The sequence below is a fragment of the Varroa jacobsoni genome, unplaced genomic scaffold (assembly GCF_002532875.2).
Source record: "Varroa jacobsoni isolate VJ856 unplaced genomic scaffold, vjacob_1.0 scaffold_867, whole genome shotgun sequence".
Lineage (NCBI taxonomy): Eukaryota > Metazoa > Arthropoda > Arachnida > Mesostigmata > Varroidae > Varroa > Varroa jacobsoni.
The window spans coordinates 122,291-141,082 of NW_019213769.1; the positions used below are offsets into that span (position 1 = coordinate 122,291).

Below are 18,792 nucleotides of genomic sequence, written 5' to 3' on the forward strand. Positions count from 1 at the left end.
CACTGCTTTACGAATACGCTCATCACTACTAAACCTTTAACATACATTCTTTTTTTATTTCTAGATGTTCGCAATTAATTTTACCAGACAAGCCGCGGCCTAGTCCTAGGAAGTTCGACAGCACAATGTCGGCCTCATCGTCGAATTTCACCACTGACGACACTAATTACAGAAGTCCATACGCTGGCCGACGATCCCCCAGTCCATATCTATTCATGAACGAGGCTCACCATACTAGCAATGAGAATAGTCAAAAAACACGACAACAGACGAGCCTTCAAGTGCCTACTACCAGTCCTATGCCAACACATCACCAAACGACTTCAATTGTTAAGGTACTTCAAATTAGTGCTTAAGTATGTTCGGCGTTGTGCCGTTTAAGTAATAACCTTTACGGGTTTATTGCCTTTAGTTTTCCTTTAGCTAACAAAATACTATAAACATTATTCGTTGTAATTCCTGGTCACATTAAATTCTATAGTACAAAATAAACGAATTAAGGTATCATTTGCAGGTGGAATCCACTACACCACAAGCGCGTTCCTCTTCGCCGGATGTTGTAACGGTTGATCAGACTAATTCAGCTCGATGTTCATCAAATTTAACTGAAGTAGAAAAGAGTCCTGGACCTCCAAAACCAAAAAGAGGAGTTATTCGCAAAACATCCCAAGATGATAGTCAGAAATCTCTGATAACGTTAAGGTTCGTCCTCGAGCTGTACACCCTGCTCTCTTTGGAACCCTATGGAAACTATATCCTGATAACACTGCAGCTGCTAAATAATCATATGTCGATAAAGCTACCGTTTTTTTTGCTTTGCAGTACTTCGCAAACGCCTATCGTTGGAGTCGAATATCCAGCATCTTTGAATCCGTTCGTTGACGAGGACCGTGAGGAAACGACCACACCCGAATGTGCAATAACTCCATCTGCGTCGGAAAAATCGAAAAGTGTTCCAGTAGTGCAAGTCAATAAAGAGAAATATCCACATGATTTAAACCCCTTCGGAGATGATGAAGATGACGTCGAGGATCGGCCTCTGTCAGTCAGCGGCTCCGGGGACCAGCAACGGGGCCAGTATAACAGCATTGGCAGCCGTGAAATTAGAACAAGTTTAACACCGGCTCAATCAGTTGGTCGCACCTATGATGAGTCATTAAATCCATTCGCCGATGGAAGCGATACGTCCTCTTTACGGCGGACACCTAAGAAGAAAGCACCTGCGCCACCAAAACCTTCACTCACCTCAATAGAATTGCGTTCATCCCGAGGTGATGCAATGTCCTCTGGTGTGCCCATTCCCACAAACGACACACCCTCCGCCATGCTTAAAGGGGCCCGCCCTGATGCTCAAACAAACGTGGCAGAGACTTCCTTAAGAAAAAGCTTAACTCCTTCGATGGTTCTTTCGTCAACTCCTAAAGGTAAGCTTGTTTAAGGTATATATATATATATAATGAATAACCTACCTTGTACAAATGTAAATATATGCGTATAGTCAGTGACAGAGTTTCGGTGGCCTACGATGGCCGCAAACTAACAGAAACTCGTGCAGACTAACAGAAAATTGGCATAACAACCGATGGAGACCACTCAGGTACCGCAGAATATACACACAAACGTATACACTCAGCGAGTTCAGCTTAAATTATTAATTTTGGAACTACATTTGGTAATTTGTTTGCAAGCCCATATTTCTCTCTCTATTTCAGCGGCTCCTCCGATGATGACTGAAGCTCGGCGCAAAAAGAGACCTGCACCATCGGTACCAGTGCCTATGCGGCGGGAGTTGCAAGCCGTCAGCTTAAAAGCCATTCAGGTAGAGTAAAAAGTAGGCTGTCAACGAAAAGAATATAAATAGTGATCCAGTTACTTCAGTTAAGTGCATTGTATTCGTATCGATTCATTTGTGAGGTTCAATTTATAGGCGGAGATGCGTGAAATCGAAAAGAAACAGTTAGAGTTGGAGACGCGCGGAAAAGCTATCGAACTCAAATTGAGACAATTGTCGGTTACACCTCCGAGACAGGAGACTCTGAAGCGGTCAACCCCAATCCCAAGTGGTATACGTACTAAATATATAAGTATTTTTTTTATTTAAATTAGCTTCTTTTGAGTGCATTGTATTAAATTTTCGGAGAAGTCATTTTATTGGCTTCCTCTTTCTTTCTCGGCAATAAATGATAAGTGAACACATTATATATATACATAACTGCCCTCCGATACCTCTGTATTTCAAGCTACAAGTGTTCAGTTGACGAGTACCACTTACTCGAACAAGATGATTGTGTCTTGCAGAATCTGAGGGTACCAGCAGCAGTGGTCGAGCATCAGAAGATGGCCCGAGCGAACCAGAGAGGCTGGCGTCTAGTGAACGTGAAGAGGAACTGATGATACAGTTATTTAACCTAGTTCATGAGAAGAATGCTCTTTACAGGCGCCAGGCTGAACTTATGTATATGTTAGTACGCGGATATTTTATTACCTTTGAGAGGAACCCAATGTAGGACACATTTCAACATCAAAAATCATATATTTCTAGATTCTTACTGTAGTCGTTTGAACCGTACCAACTGCTTTCTGTAATGTATTTTCCATGTCGGTGCTTTAAAGATCTTGTTCGTTTGTACTTGGTTGTCTAACACTGCGTGCCTTATGTCTGACAGTCCTATACTATGTTATGTTATGTTATGCCTGAAATTTGTAGCAAGCGGTACCAGCGTTTGGAAGAGGAGCAGATCGAGCTCGAATACCAAATTCGACTGCTATTAAATAAGCCACGTAAGTAAAGATCTTCGCCATTGAAAACTTAACTTTCGACAGAATTAATATATCTGTTATTGAAAGATGTCTTTTGTACTTGACCAGGTTAACAACTAAATGACCAAAAAAAAAAACAACAAAATGAATACTCACAGCCAAAGAGCTTTGAAAGAAGAGAATTATCGATCACTTTCATCCTTCAGAGGTAAGGTAGTCATTTATTAGTTAGTGGAATCATAATTTGGCTACATTTGTTTATTTCGCCTCGTCGCCGTATCTTATACGTACATACGTTATTCAACACGTTACATCCACCTGCTGGCTAGTAAAATATCTTCGCGCTAAGCCACTGATTGTAAGATCATCCAATTTTTTTATTCGCTGGTATTATGGAAGGGGTTTTTGGTCGTTTCATTCGTCAAGGAAGTACATCAAAATCTTTTTGTACATCTCAAGTGGCGATACCATGCACCGAGAATAGATATCCTCACATTTCACATTAGGATTCTGCCCATTGCTAGCGGCTTCACGGGTCATTTTTGAGGTAGCTCCTAATAAGCCATTTTCCTCAATTGAATATACACCTCTGAGTGCCATTCCTGCTAGGCCGAAGTCTAATACGTTTTCATGTGCTTCACAAACGCTACGGCTTAAACAGTCTTGTGATACCTCCCATGGCACGAGTGTTATTATGTCTTCGTAGATTTGAGTCATGTTGACAATCCTATCAATATGATCGAGTATCGTTGGATCAAAACGAAAGGCTTCATCCAAGTAACTCTGGCCATCAAAGTTTCGTCGATGCAGCTTTCCATGGGGTCCAAGAAAGACTGGATACATGAGACCGATGAACGAGATCCAGATGAGCGACCACAGAGTGATTTGCGAAACTGACAGACGAACCACACCATTTGATTCTTTTTGACCGGGCACAACAACCGTTAACATCGGTATAGAAACAGTGAACGATGAATTATAGTTTCGATCGATAAGAATATGCTGTTTCACGTGAACATCTTGTACTTCATCAATAACAATATCGTCTATTTGCTGTTTTTTTGAGGGATTATGCTTGAGCTTTCTAAGTTCCTGGCCAACGACGCACAAACCCTGATTCAGCAGGAGAGCAACAAGCACAGCTTTCGTATACATATTGGACTAACAACACGACATAGACCTTGTTCTGCCTCAAGCCTTAGATCACAGTAGTAGAGAAATGCACGGGTGCGTTAGCAGTTGTTGCTCGTTTCGATATTGCCAACGAAATGAGCTCTCTGCTCACCGTATAGGGCCTTTCTTCGTTACGACTGGCGGCCATAGGGCATATCTCTGCCTCTGATTGGTTGATAGATGGGCGTGCGCCCGTTAGATTAGAACCTGTGCGAGAAAGAACCTGAAACTGCTGTCCCACCTGCTGTGTGTGTACTGCCTAGATATTTCTCGGAAAATCTTCAAAATCGTTTTAGGTTTTGCAGGTGTATATTTTCACACTGTCCAACTCAGTCCGCCTTATGCCGCTTGTTATCTTAAAAACTGAATTGAAGAATACTATCTGGCTGCACGTTATATTAGTATCTAATAAAGACAGAGTCCCATAGAGGAAGGTCACTGTCTATCGGGCCTCTTATATGATTAACTCTTTCTTGAACTTAATAAGTATCGCTTATCCATCGAGTCATTTTTAGCCTATTTATTGTCATAAAGCTCTTTTTTGGCTTCTATTTTTATATACGTGGTCGAATCTAGTTTTGTGTCTTTTGCCTATCAAAAGATTCAGATCAATCCATATCCGGAAGTTTTGGAGGACTGCAAGTTAATGCTCAGTGAACTGACACACCCTATCGATATTTAGATCTGTGCTACCAATTTTTCCCGATTATTAAATCGTATTGCTTTTTCAGTAGGATCAGTGATGTTGTTTGTTATTTGTGCTCGTTTTTGGCCTCTATAAGTAAGTCAAAGCAGATTATCCGCCATGTACAAACTAGCAAATTGAAAATCCCGGCGGGGGTTGCTTATGGTGGGGTCGATTGAGGGGTTCAATTGTAACTCAGCGTTTAACTATGCTGAAGAGACCATGTCTGGTTTTCCAATTACATTTTATTCGCTGGCTTTACTCAGGACGTGTACGCATAGGGCAAAGATCCTCTAAAGCTGGCAACCAGTTAGCCTTATCTAGTAATGAGCAGGATTGAAGATTATATGTCGACTTGAAAATGTTCGCCATTTTGCTCCTTGTTTTATGCGTTGGACAGCTGCTATGTCACACATCTTTGTGAAGAATTACATTGCATTCTATCTAAAACAAGGAGCGATTTGAAGCATGATTCCACTTGTTGATTTTGTAGCAAGCCAAAGGACAAACGAGGACGATGAACGTGAGGCGTCTCTTATTCACAAATTGGTCGAAGTGGTTGAACTTCGAAATGAAGTTGTTGATGCACAAGAGATGGATCGAAGAAGGCTTGGAAGAGAGGATGAAGATGCCAGAAGCCATAGAGCGCTTCTAATGAACGACAGCGTTTCGCCCAGTAAGTGACATCTTATTAAGCTGAAAATACTACAATGTTAGAGCAATCGTATCAGCAGAGTGCGCTCGTCGCCTGTTTTCGGGGCAGACGTGCCTTTGTCATACTGTGCGAGTTGAAGCTTCGTAGCAGCTGCCGTGCGGACTTCGAAACGGTCCAATCTATCTAACGTATATAAGATTTTTCATAAATTTTGCTTGATAGTGTAGTTTCGATGAGCTACCAGCCGTTTTTCCTAATAGAATATGCTACGAAGAGAGATACGTTCATCGGTTCGTTTTAGGGCTGTCACGATTATATGATATGTACAGTAAGGAACAAGATTTACTTTAACTTCAATTTACGTTTAAGAAATCTTTTTTAAGCATATAATCTATTTTACAACCCCTGATGTAGCTACATGTTCAAGCGGATGGCTGACTTATCAGTAGAGTTCTCATTTTCAATCCCTGATATCGGGCTTTTAGCAATTCCCTCAGTTAGTTTTTACCGTTTCGAAATCTCTCGTTATTTGCGATGATGTTTTCTTTCAGAGTCCAATCGAATTACGTTTGTGCCCAAAAAGAAGACGCAAGATAAAAGAGAAAAGAAACAGAAGGCCATAAGGGATTCAACAAACTCGACCAAAAATGACAAAAGCACAATTAAAAGGCTCTTTAAGGAGAAATACAAAACGCTCAAGCACGGAGCAGCTTCACTGAAGAAAACGTAGTAAGTCGTGCCCTTCACGCTAAAAAAGTTTTCACCCGTAGCAGCACGCGTAAATTGTCTTGTTTTGTTATAAGCAGGTGGATTCTTCAGGATAGGTAGACAAAATGCAGTGTGTGTTTTTTTGTGATGACTTACTTTCGAAACTACTACACTGCTGGTAGTTAGTTGGAATCTGTTAGTGCGAAAGAGCAAAATGGCCTGCTCTGAAAAATTCAACAATAGGCCCCCGAAAATTTTCTTTCAGCATCGACGCTCACTTTAGGCATAAAGCCAACACTTGATGGGTTCTAACATCAGCTATCTAACTAACGTACATCAACTATATAATAAGCAGCCTTAATTATATGCGTGCTCTCTGTTATATGAACGCTTGTGGTGAGTTAGCAAACTGTTTTACATCTATTAGCTGAGCTAACTTGAAGTTCCGCTTTGGACCTGTTCGATTCATACATAATCATAATAAGGCTGCTTACTGGATTGCAAGTGTTGATACGTTTGTGGTCGTAGAAAATATGTGAATCGTACGCATTGGAGTCGAGGATCTTTAGCGCGTTAGCCTTTCGTTAGAGATCCTTTTTCGCAGTAGACCAACGGACAATGTTCTTCAGTTTCCCTACACTACCATGTTATAGACCTCGAACGTATCCTAAGCATGTACTCGCACCACAATCTATATGAACGCTCATCTACACCTATATTGCAATATACACACGCAGGGTTCTATGTTAAAATGTTTTCAACGTAATGGTCTCGTCCATTTTCCATAATTTGGTTGTCGGCAAGCATGCGCAACAAGCGTTTTCAAGGTCTTGCATCTCACATAGTTAGACTTTCTAATAGAATTATCCGTATCTTATTTGAAACAACTAGCTAGTACGTGTACAAGTAAGTGCAAGAAGTATTTTAAAGAGGTTGTCAATAAAAAAAACACTGATAAAGTCTTTCAATTCTGTCTTTGTGTGTAGTTCACCCTTGCAGCCAGCTAGATGCTCGCGGTATTTTTTTAGACTTGTCATCTTCAATTGGTTAAACTGAGTTTTACTGGTTGCCCGAAGGACGACGTTGCAAAGAAGATTTGAACTATACAAAATAACTAAATATATATATATATGTATATATATATATATATATATATATATATATATACATTATAACTGAGATTTTAGTAAGGTTTGCCTCAGTAAAAAAAATACGTTCGCTAAATGGTTCATCGATGTTGTCAGCATGCACATATATATATATATATATATATATATATATATATATATATATATATATGCACATAAAAAGGATGTACTTACATGTCGCACATAATGCAAACTACCTATGGGGCGAAACAATCTGTACTATAGGATTGATGCAGATATAAAACAAGCTTGGCGCGCAGAGTTTAAAGGCAGGCGTTGACCGTGCTGTGAGATATACTACGACTAATAACGTGTATATTAACGGATTTACATTCACAGATCATTACGACAATGATTTTTAAACATGTTTGTTAATAAGAGGCCCGAGCTGGTGTTTAAACTGAAGTGTCACTTCAATATAGTTGTTAATAAATAAATTACGTTCACACGAACTACAGTGTTTTCGTTTTTTGTAAAAGATTCAATGAGTTAATGTTTACTATTTTATTAATAACTCCACAAATCTTCAACGGCGGGACAACTATATAAGAAGATCCTCATACAATATGCCAATTGCTACCACCATCACAACTGACACGCCATCAGGTAACTTATATAAGCGATGCTATGTGGACTTTTTTCTCTACTTCGTTAGGTGCTTTTGCCGCAGACAGTAAACGTGTGTCAGCTTAGTTAGTTACCAATTCCAGAATATGGATTATACACATATCCTCTTTGATACTACCGTCAAGCATTGCTCTAAACGCTCTTATTCTGCTTGTAATTTTTAAGTTAGATCTCCCTGACAAACGCGAATTTTAGGCTAAGAAGATTGTAACAATTCTATGCGACTGGATAGGGCTGCACTTGGAAGGCCAGGTACAATCTCTAGCAAAGTTGAAGAGCCATTAATTCACAAAGGTTCATCATCCTTACTGCAAACACTGGTAACTAGATAAACAGGATCCTATATATCCGGTCATACAATAGATAAACAGAGCTACCTGAATTGTTCTTGAACTTTGTGGTGAATTACGCAAAGATCACTTATAGTTCTTAACCTATACCATATGAAGGGAAAATGATCATAGTCGAATATGGTCATGTATGGAAAAGCTTACGTTTAATTTGACATATCCCAATGGGTTACAGTGGTTTTTGTGGAGCGTTTTTTGCTATGCGTCTAGCTCTAAGCTCTTTCGTGTGCAAAAATATATTTATCGTTCTCCTAATTGAAAGAGACCTATGGCCTAATCTTCGAGGTCCCAGTTGCCCCCTTTGAAGTCATCCCGCCGGATACATGCACCTGCCCTATTGTTTCTATATTTTCCAGTCATTTAGGCAGCGTCCGAATTCATCTTGGGAATAAATCTGTTTGTTTCTCTCTTCTTTTCGTTAATTGTTTTGTTCATCCCAAAACCGTTAATTTTTAGGTGTTTTTCGAGCTTCCAGAAGGAACAAATGTACAGGAAATTGGATTTGATGAATACGGAGCTAAAGCAAAATTTTAAAGGAAAAAATACGAACAAAGTCTTAAACTCCTTGACAGCAGTCTTTAGCAATGGTCACACTATTCAGAGTTAATTCCCCGATAGTCGAAGAAACAATAGGAACAATTTCACTTTTTAACATGCAACTTTTTTCAATCTTCTAACAATTTCGCTTTTTCTCTACATCATAGCCGCACACCCATATAGCATCATTGACAATGCAACCATGAGGCAAACATGACTCTTCTTTCGAGTGCGTCAAATTCTTCCTGACATAGTTGTTCTCAGGTCTAAATTTTCTCGCAATTTTTTCGTCATCTTCTTTGTTATGAGCTTGTAATCTTTATATGACCTATTATTGCAGATTAGAATTAGTAATCTGCAATTTGGCATTTTGGCGGAGCAAAGGATGCTTCTGGTTTTTGGCGCCATGGTCGCGCAGTTTTTTTCCCTGTCTTGCGTGTAAAAATCTTGATGCAATTGATGTGTGCGGTTTTTGTGTATTTGTTGTTGTTGTTGTTCGTGATAACTCGAGTTGTGCGATCGACAACCATTGAGCAATTTAATTGTATAAGAGACCACTTGTTTAGAATAGGACTTACTTCAAGGGCGTCAGTAACATGACGCTGTGACAGAGATATACAAATCCTGTCGCTTCATTTTTTTACAATTAATATCATAGTTGTCATCTCTTTGATTTCCTATTATTTGTTCAAATACATATTGTTTGGCCACTATTAGTTTTTCCGTTTGTTTTTCTACCGGTTCTATAACGTGCCGAGTGAAGCTTTCGCCTTGCTGAAATTGAGGATGCCCGGCGTTGCTTCGAGGCGACTTCGCAGGATCCTGTTACTTTTCAGTCTGCTTCTTAGATATTCATCACCGCCAGTTCAGGCTAGTTAGCGAAAATCCTTACACAGGCCATGTGGCTGTTTCGTAAAAAATATGCATGAACGCTTCATTATCATAAAGCCTCTATTTGGCGTTCGTTGTTTATATAGAGCTTTATCTTTAAAAATAGGATAGGAGCTTTATCTTGAAGAAGTTTCCACATAGCAAAGCCTATGGCTGGTGAGCCACATTAGTTTTTCAGCTGTTAATTTGGACCACTGCTCAGTTTGACTGGAAAAAATCGCCCAAAGAATTGAGCATTCTCATGCCATTGACAGATGGAAATGATGAAGCAGAACATATAGCGGCAGCGTTCGGAGTGGACAAAGGAACATCCTTTAACAAGAAGTCTACCGAAAAGTATTGAATTGCTTTTATTTAAACGCTGCAGAGCCTTTTAAAGGGACGCAGAAACGAAGGACGTATAGAAATGCGCCAAATATTGTCCGGCAGTTTGGCCTTGCACAATTACAAATACCGTCAATAGCCTATACGAATCTTGGACCTATTATATGTTCCATTGGCTTTTTTTTTTTAAAGTATTATGGGAACATTATGATGCGCATAGAGAAATTATAAGAATCATTGCACGTGCTGCGATTACAAAGGTCAATCGCGTTACCTTCGTCAACCTTCATGAAGCGAAGATATCAAAGGAAGAAGGAACGCACAGCGTACCAGTAATAAGTTCCAAAAAAAAATCATACTTTAAAGAAACTAGCGATCCGTGCATTAATCGAGCATAAACGTAGTGAGCAGTGTTGGCCGTCTTTTAGGTTTACGGACTTTCAGTTAGTATTATAAACTCATTCCAGCAGCGAATCGCAGACAGCTAATGAACGATATACCGCCAGGAGTGTCAGCTAAATAGATCTATCTACTTCAAACTCTATCCGTTTTTGCTCAGTCTCTGGACAAAGATCGAAGTGCGTTCTGTAATAATTGGTTTGGGGAGGAGATGCTCCTCATTAAACCGCTTTGCCAGTGCACCCATTGTGACAATATACTCTAGATAGAGTCTCCGGGCTCTTCGTTGTCAATCAGATGACTGTATCATATTCAGTTACCCGTTGTATTGCTCGCATTAACAAAATGGCTAGCGGACCACCAAGGTCGATTTGTTTGAAGCTGACTCCTGGGGTTTGCGCTAGATTCATGTCGGAACTAGCCAGCGAAAAGGCTGCTGCTACTGCGCTTGTTGCGGCCATGTCTTCTCGATCTTTCGCGATTAGTCGATCGCGGAATAGTAGCCGAGCGTTCAGCAGCTCATCTGTCTGCCAAATGTCAGTGACTCGCTACGATGATATTGCGAGATAGCTATTGTATTGCAGAGGCTTGATGCAATTTTACGGTAGCCAAGCATGAAAGAGGAAGGCCTTAGGAAGAGCAAGTCGATATCTCAGAGACATTTCGTATCATTTTAATGAAGGGATTTTCTTGAAGGCCATGTATGACATTGTACAATAGAGTCAGTACGGGAGTGTCCAGACAAAATTCACAAAGGGTTTCTGGAGAGCTGCTTGCTGAGCAGTTTTCGTCGTTGATATCGCAGGACACATACGGACTGGTACGATCTTATATCAGTTGGATAAAGTAATAAAAGGTTTTCAAATTGTACATCATGTACAGAATGACTATGACTATAACACTGATGTGAGGCAACTTCGTTTTATTCAAGAATTCGAACCACGAAGCCTCAGTGGAGGTTCCTTTTTGTTAGAAATGGCTCAAGGACTAGTAACAGAAACAGGACTTTACGATCTAACTAACTGCAAGTCCTCCATCGACGTATCAGTTCTAAAAGCGGGTTTGTCTAAGCGTCGTTGTAAATTTTTACACAGGTCAACCGGGTATCACGCAATGGTTTGTGTAATGCGTCATTCGCAATTATTGTGATCATACGAGTACATAAAATTAGTAGAGGTACAGCGTTTTTGGGGAATCAATCGCATTACACTGGTCGCTTCGTGTTAAAACCCTGCCCTATCCGATCTACAAACTTGATAAAAATACGCTGCCATAATCATTCGTCTTATATAATATGTATGCAACAGTGACGTTTCGTTCGTAGAGTTCGGAATAACGCAGATTTATCTACAATTGTAGAAGTTCAAATCATCGGTTAGAGACTGATCATATAACGGTTAACAGTTTAGGGCATTTATAGCTTACCCGCAGCTACCTGGCACGTAGGCGTTAGAGACCTTGTGGCAATTAGCTTCCCGCGTGGGACGTTTAAGCCTTCTTTCTCTTTCGTCATCTTTTTCCGTCACTGTTCCGATCCCCCCTTTCATCATCTTTCGCTTTAGCATGGATCCAGTCTGGCGCCGCTATGAGTAACAATGACGGAAACGAGCATGGACTGCTTCGGGGAGCAACCTTGCCACCAATAAGCCTGTTTTCGACGGCGACTAGGAACGTGGTTTCCGCAGTGGCGGTCTTGTATCCCGTTCCCTGCGATCCAATAGAAATCAGCTGGATGGACAGTTTCTAACCAGTCCCGAAGTTTTGCTTTGGTAGGCCATACACTTCGGTACTGCCTTCACATATCGGCTTTCTTTTCTCTTATCCTAATGACCAATGCCAACTAGCACTACAATATCATACTCATTAAATCCCACAAATGTTACAATTGTTCTCTCCTGTTTCTGGTGCAAATAAAATCATGTTGAATTATCTTTTATTCTATGTACTACGCTCTATTCACTATGCAAGCAACGCTTAGTTACGTCGAGCTAACCGCTATCGTCTAAGCTCGATTATATGGATCATAGATATCATACTACTTCATTTCTACTTCACTGAGTACAAGGCATGTGGAAGCATGAAGTAACATCTACGTGTATGCATCTATATCTAGCAGTATATTGCAGTTAGGAAGGAAGGCGACCGTCGTCAGATGCTTGTGCGGCTGTTCTGAGGACCTTTTTGCCTCAATCGGGGCATCGAGCTGTTTTGTGGCGAGTCGAATCGGAATAGGTTCAAAGTCACTGGATAATACGAGCAGATCAAAAGGAGGCAGTGAACCGATAAATTTCAAGCAATTTTCTGGGTTTTCGTTTTCACCATTCAGCTGACTACAATATCACGGTCGTCCTGTCGTTTTCAATAGATCAATATGTTGTTGTAATTGTTGTTAGTATAATTGTTGACGTCACAGTCACTTTACAGATCTGAATTGTCGCAAGCTTATTTTGTCACCCTGGAGCTGTCGCGGGTGTGGCCGCAGACAGGTTGAATGGAGAAAACGGCCTAAATTCCGAACGAACTATCAAAGTCGGACCAACGAGCATTATCCAATGCTATCACCTTTTTGCTCGGCTGCAAGCGTTTCGACACCCATTTCGATGCAAGGCTGAAACGAGCGAACACATTTAGAGACGTCTTATATGTTCTTAAAAGCGATATTTGAACCTGCAGCCGGTTTGTGGCCGTTTCTGTGTACATGAGTGTGTGCTGGTAATTCACTTTTTCTTCGTAGGAGCTGTTGCGTGCATGGCTCCAGCGATAGAAGGGCATCAGCGGTTTAGCAAGCTGAAATTTGTTTAGATTTCTTCAAGCATGTGGTAGATTCCAACTCAAAGATATTAGGTGGGATGAGGCCTCGTTTTCGCTATGACTCGTTAACACTGTAACACCTCTTTTGTATTGCAGGCGTCCTGAGTTCCACCTCGTCCTAAACATCCGCAGCGTAGCACAATCATATTACGATGCTGAACCATGCTAGCGGCGGCACTGTGAAGCGGAACAGCTTTGTTCGTTAGCGTCATTGTATCCAATGTATAGTCGAGCGGTTAGATCCATCCAAATATATTTTTAGGGTCTTTGTGCTCTTTTAATAGAGCGCTAATAGATCTGTTGAGGAGGTCTCAGGCTATCGCAAAACACGCGCTTGTTGACGGCCGTTATTACTGGGGAACTATTTTGTAAAGCATCGTTCAAAGCTGGGTAGTACAAGCTCTTCCTTCATCTTCACGATCGCTTGAACGATTAAGAATCGTATTATAGTCCGGACAGACAGCCAGCTTCTATAAACGGTTATACTAGCGTATAGATCTTGGTTATACAGCATTATAGATTTGTGTATTCATTATCTTTTCGTTAGACTGCTTTTCGCATCAAGGCGAAATGAGAGTGAAAAAAAAAATAAACAGAGGTCCTATGGCACCTTTTTTTCGAGCAAAGCATCTTTCGAGCTCGTACAGGACCACTTTCATGGATAACATTGCACTGAAATCTACTTGGGGCAGAGCCTTTGAAGGGGTGCGATGGATATGTGTACAGCTGAGAAAAAAGTATGTTTGAAATGTTTGCCACACCATGAGTGGTTGCGCACATTGATACACATTACTACTGTAAATCGTAAGAAAAATCATGCGATATTGAATTGGTACAATTTCGAATTTGCGCGCCCTCTGATCAATTAGAAGAACTCTCATTGGCCATATACATATCCATCACGCCAATTCAAAAGCTTTCCCTCAAGTAGATCTTACCCTTGTGTTACCGTAAGAAAATGAAGGTGTCTATTTATTGGTGAGCACGTCGACGTTCTGTCAAAGCTTAAAATTAATCAAATAACAATGGAGATAGTCTTCTGGCTATCAACAAATAATTCGTGTAATGATTTCGCTTGTTGTCAGAAAGAGAACATTTGCTGGAAGTTCAGTAGGGGCCTTGGACCCCTTTGGAAAGCCAATTGGAAATTTAAGTTCTCGAGCATCACGATCCTGCAGTACGTAAGTGAAGTTCGGGCAGTAATCAAAAACGAATTATTTGATTTTTCTTTTGTCTTCAATTTTTCTCTGTGGCCGAACATCGTGTCCGTCTTAAAAATGTTTTGTTAGGTGGTTCCCCGAGGTCGAATGGTTTTTTTGTTGTCACCATTAAGACCAAATATACATTATGATAATGCCAATGGTGTAATTTCCATAAAGTACAAGCTGTCTATAGATATTTTATCGCAATAGAGTACGCGATGTTTTTTTGCCGATTTTGTGAGTCACCACCTTCTGATCAGTGACTCTTCTCAGCCCCTGCGGAATTTGCAGCTTTCTTTACTTATACTATTTTTTTAATGTTGCGCTTGTGTTTTAAAAATACAACACGGTAGAGACGCTTGATCTTCCAGTTGTATCACTGCAGACACTTAAAAAATGAAAATCAAAAAATAGTGATAGAAATAAATAAGTAATAGAAGTGATTATTGAATATTTATTATTATATTATTATTATTATTGATTGACTATAGATTATTGAGTACTAGGACACAAAAGTACTCTTATCGCCAAGGGAAGTATTTATTAAGGGTAATTGTCCCCGTTAGACATATTCAATAAGTGCCTCATCGCCCTTAGTGCCTAAGTGTCGAAATCTTTAAAGGTGCGTTATAAATATCAAACTTTAATGATGATATTAGTTACAGCTGTTCTTTAAAAAAAATAACAGATAATTCAAACCGAGTATGTCTCTCCCTATATGGAACGGCTATATGCTAGTAAGTATGTGTAATCAGTCTCCGTGATAGCATAGAGGGAAACGTACTTGCCTGCTAATCTCTGGGACTCTGGGTTTAGTCGAAATTCAAATTCGATCATAAACAGATACGGGGTTCGTTGCGTACTAGGGGGCTGTCAGCTATTCATCTGATGCAATGGCTAATGGCGACGCAGGACGTAAAACTCGAAACATAGAAGTATATTTATGCTCATTGCGCTTGCTACAGCATGGCTTTAGGTAAGCATAGCGTTTCGCAATGATAAGTGCAATTGTGGCTTGCACGCTATTCCATAATGTTCAAAACTGGCGTTTTAAAAAGTATGATGTTTAATCTACTTCTGTTACCAATCGAATCGTATGACACATGTGTCAAATTCCGACGTTCTCTTAGTTTACAGCTTCTTTCTATCTAGTTTGAATCGTGTCTCGCCTTTTCTCCTACTGCAGTTAGCGGTGTTATGATGGGTTACAACACGCGCCAAAACTTGTTCACACTTTGCGAGAGAGAGAAAGAATGGGAGAGAGCGCGCGCGCGCGCGCGCGCGCACGCACGCACGCACGCACGCATGCACGCGAGAAGCACTGAATGGAAAAGAGATCGAAACGGGAAGGGGAATGGATGAAACAACGATTCCATTGGGTGTGGTGATGTCTTCAATTTGTTCGTTCTGCTGTGGCGACATGTAATATTGCAACTGCCGGTGCTATTGCTACCGCTACTTCGTATTTAGTCTGGATGCAGCGCGGCAATTGACGCTTGCTACCCATTAAGTGGCGGTTAAATTAAAAATCCACGGAACCCGAACGGTGTGGGGCTCAGTCTAGCTCAGCTGTGGTGGCTGGAGACGGGATGGCTGAGTGCACTTCGATCTCATCTTTCAGCCGGTAGCAACTTGAACCTCCGTGGCACCTCTAGAGCGAAATGTTTGACGATGATTCGTAGCGGTGAGTATGGCAATTCTTATATGCAAAGTATGACAATGCCACATCGTCCGCTCTGTTATGTGACACCTTCTCATCTTTATATTCTGGCGTAGCCCACCCTATTCAACTGACTGAGATTATCGTATACAAAGTCTCTATTCACGGGTTGTATGAGACAACTGACGACACACAAACACATTGTATGTATATAGTCTGAAACTAGATATAATACGATGGGGTAGGTGTCAACGTGGCACTTAAATAAACATATATATATATATATATATGCTTTTAGATTGGATTTACTCGCAATTTCAAGTAGATGAACTTCTTTGCGTTGTTTCGGTTAACCTTTCCTTTTTCTTTTTTCATTCACCTACAGGTTCGTTTAATTGATTTTGATTTCCGTAACAGCTGATATTCCCGCGGTGACCTTTCCCTGTTGTAGAGCCTCTTTAGTAAGTTTAATAAATATATTAGAGTCGTTTTGTAATTAGTTGCAGTTATTACACGAATGCCTTTCAGCAAAGGAAACAGCATTGTAATCGGGTAAACTGACATACTAATAAGTATGATGAGAGTAGTTTTTGTTTACTGTTGATCTTCACCAATTCCGACTATCCGGCTAATTTTAATCAACGTACCGGTGTAGGACACGTATATGTTACATTTGCCAATTTTTGTATGCTTCAGCCTGTGATGCCATGACACCTTTACTGTTAACTCGTCTTATGGTGCTCGATCGAATTTGCAACTGCCGGTGCTATTGCTATCGCTGCTTCGTATTTACTCTGGACATAATCCATTGCTGCCAATTTGATTTTGTTCATCAGAGCTCTCGTGTCAGCGAGTGTTTTAACGGTAGCGTTCACAATCGTCGAATATTAAGCAGAATGTGTTTAATTTACAAAGTGATAATATGGCAAAAAGTTCAGTATCGTTCGCTTCACATTGACGCCTCAGACGCGAAGGTTACTACTACTACTGCTTGCTGCTGCCGTAAACATTGCCCTTTTCGAACTAAGTGACGTATACGATATGGCGATCAATAACAAAGCTACAAGATGAAATCATCCACAATAAAATCTCCAAGCCGATTCGGTCATCGCCATCTATGCCGATGTCGTTAAGAAGCGTTGACAGATATTTTCGCGCGTCATGTTGTCGCTTTCTAGATTCTTGATTCTCAATTGAACCTTCGTGTGGCTACTCTATCATCAGAGCCGACGAAATGAAGCTGTTTCTTTTAGGCCATTTGGTGTGAAGCGCAAATATGTATGAGCCGTCGTAAAATATGAGAAAATAGCTCGAGTCTTTCAGCTGCATTGGCCTTCAAGCCACGTTGGCCGGTCGCCGCAATCATAGAAGGGAAAACGATCTCTAGACAGTAAGTTGGCCAGGTCTCGAGTAGGGAGGTCATATGTGTAGCTTGATTTCGCGGGCACGAAAACATCAATTTTGGCGGTCATTTTGAATCCAATAAAATCCATTGTCGTCTGAACTGCGCCAGTAGCGTTCGCTTGCTGTCCAATACAACTGGTCCGAGCAGCTAAAACCGGTGTCAGCTGCATCTTTATCTAGTACACTGAATGAGCTCACCGAGGTTACGGAGTGGATTCGAGGTGCATTTTAAGTAGCCACATTTCAGTAGAAGACTACTCGCGTTAGACGGTCTATCAAAGTGTGATGCATCGCTCACCAACTCTAGGAGTCAATTATTTGCTTAAAATCCTTCTTGGCTATTATTATTGGATGATCGTGACAATTTGAGCCTAGAAAGCCTCGCATATCGTGTAAAGCCTATAGAATTCGATATGCCAACGAAAATGCCAGTCGGTAAGCAAACATCTCATCGTGTTATTTGTTCGATTTCTTTTTCTATCGGCTATAACCAAAAGTTGACCTGCTTGATGCTTGTCACTATAATGGATTTTCCCTAATTTTTCCCTGTTACGGTGGGATACATGACCTGTATCTTCGTCAATGACAAAAATGTTTAACGTTCGTTCATCTTTCTGTTAAGCCACTTGCGCATAAAAGGCCGAAACGAGTAACGGAATCATCTTCTCTCTACTCGGGGTCAGCGTTGAGGAATCACTTTGTTACAGCGTGCCATTGCTACGAAATAAAAGATAGAAGTTAGTTCAGGCAAAGGAGTTTATGGACAGGGATACTGATTGCAATACCTGGTCAGCCAGGTTACAAAGCTTACAGGCCTGTCTCTTGCATCTACGTTGACATCGAAATACTACAAATAGCTCTTCTGATTGATTGTTACCAGCCGCCTTTCGTAAGCCCTAACATGGCGTCTATCTGTTTTAAGCTTTTGCAGCTTTTGTTCGATAATAGACCGTCTCCCTAACATATAACGTATTTTAAGTTGTCTCAGTGAATATACTTAATCTGAACGCCTTGTAATTTCTATTGACAGCATTCTTTCGCTAGCTAGAATTGACGGGAATAGAATATGCGCCTGTTAGTTCCGCCGTATACAGCCTGTTTATTTTATGCCTTCTGACTACTGGAGGTGTCTAGCCTCTCTGGGGTGGTCTGTTTCAATCGGCCAACGATAGCTGATTTTTCCTTCCGCTATAATAAGCCAGCTAAACGAAAAATCAGGGTTCATCTGATTATCGTTCGATCAAGTTTTAGTGGTCCTCTGCTCGTTGATGCTGTGAGTAATCTACCTACAATCAATCAACACCTCGTGGTGCTGTGATGTCGTACGATCAACATACCGCCTACTCTTGGCATTGGTGCGTGCTGTCCACCAGGAAACAAACAATCACCCTGTACACAAAAGGCAGACAAACAAAGGTATCTACTCACAGAGATGTAGAGCTTCCCGTCAATGTCGTC

At 40.8% G+C, this 18,792-nt stretch overlaps 1 protein-coding gene and 1 long non-coding RNA gene across 12 annotated transcripts in view; both read left to right on the forward strand.

Annotated features, from left to right (window-relative positions):
* The window catches only part of LOC111264495 (uncharacterized), an 89,887-nt gene extending 82,306 nt beyond the window's left edge, over positions 1 to 7,581 (forward strand). For all 10 annotated transcript variants that reach the window (XM_022840462.2, XM_022840466.2, XM_022840464.2 and 7 more), the window contains 9 exons: positions 65 to 335; positions 515 to 702; positions 823 to 1,424; positions 1,713 to 1,819; positions 1,928 to 2,063; positions 2,299 to 2,461; positions 2,708 to 2,781; positions 5,112 to 5,294; positions 5,825 to 7,581. In XM_022840462.2, the coding sequence (XP_022696197.1) occupies positions 65 to 335; positions 515 to 702; positions 823 to 1,424; positions 1,713 to 1,819; positions 1,928 to 2,063; positions 2,299 to 2,461; positions 2,708 to 2,781; positions 5,112 to 5,294; positions 5,825 to 6,003 (1,903 nt within the window). In that variant the 3' untranslated portion in view covers positions 6,004 to 7,581. The remainder of the gene's footprint in view (positions 1 to 64; positions 336 to 514; positions 703 to 822; positions 1,425 to 1,712; positions 1,820 to 1,927; positions 2,064 to 2,298; positions 2,462 to 2,707; positions 2,782 to 5,111; positions 5,295 to 5,824) is intronic.
* Positions 7,582 to 12,344: 4,763 nt separating this feature from the next.
* Positions 12,345 to 16,426, forward strand: LOC147752942 (uncharacterized). 2 transcript variants are annotated; one of them, XR_002682908.2, is made up of 3 exons: positions 12,345 to 14,249; positions 15,457 to 15,954; positions 16,316 to 16,426. It is a non-coding gene; the product is annotated as an uncharacterized LOC147752942 (long non-coding RNA). The 2 variants fall into 2 exon arrangements; XR_015312712.1 differs by having other exon boundaries at positions 12,345 to 14,245.
* Positions 16,427 to 18,792: the final 2,366 nt, after the last annotated feature.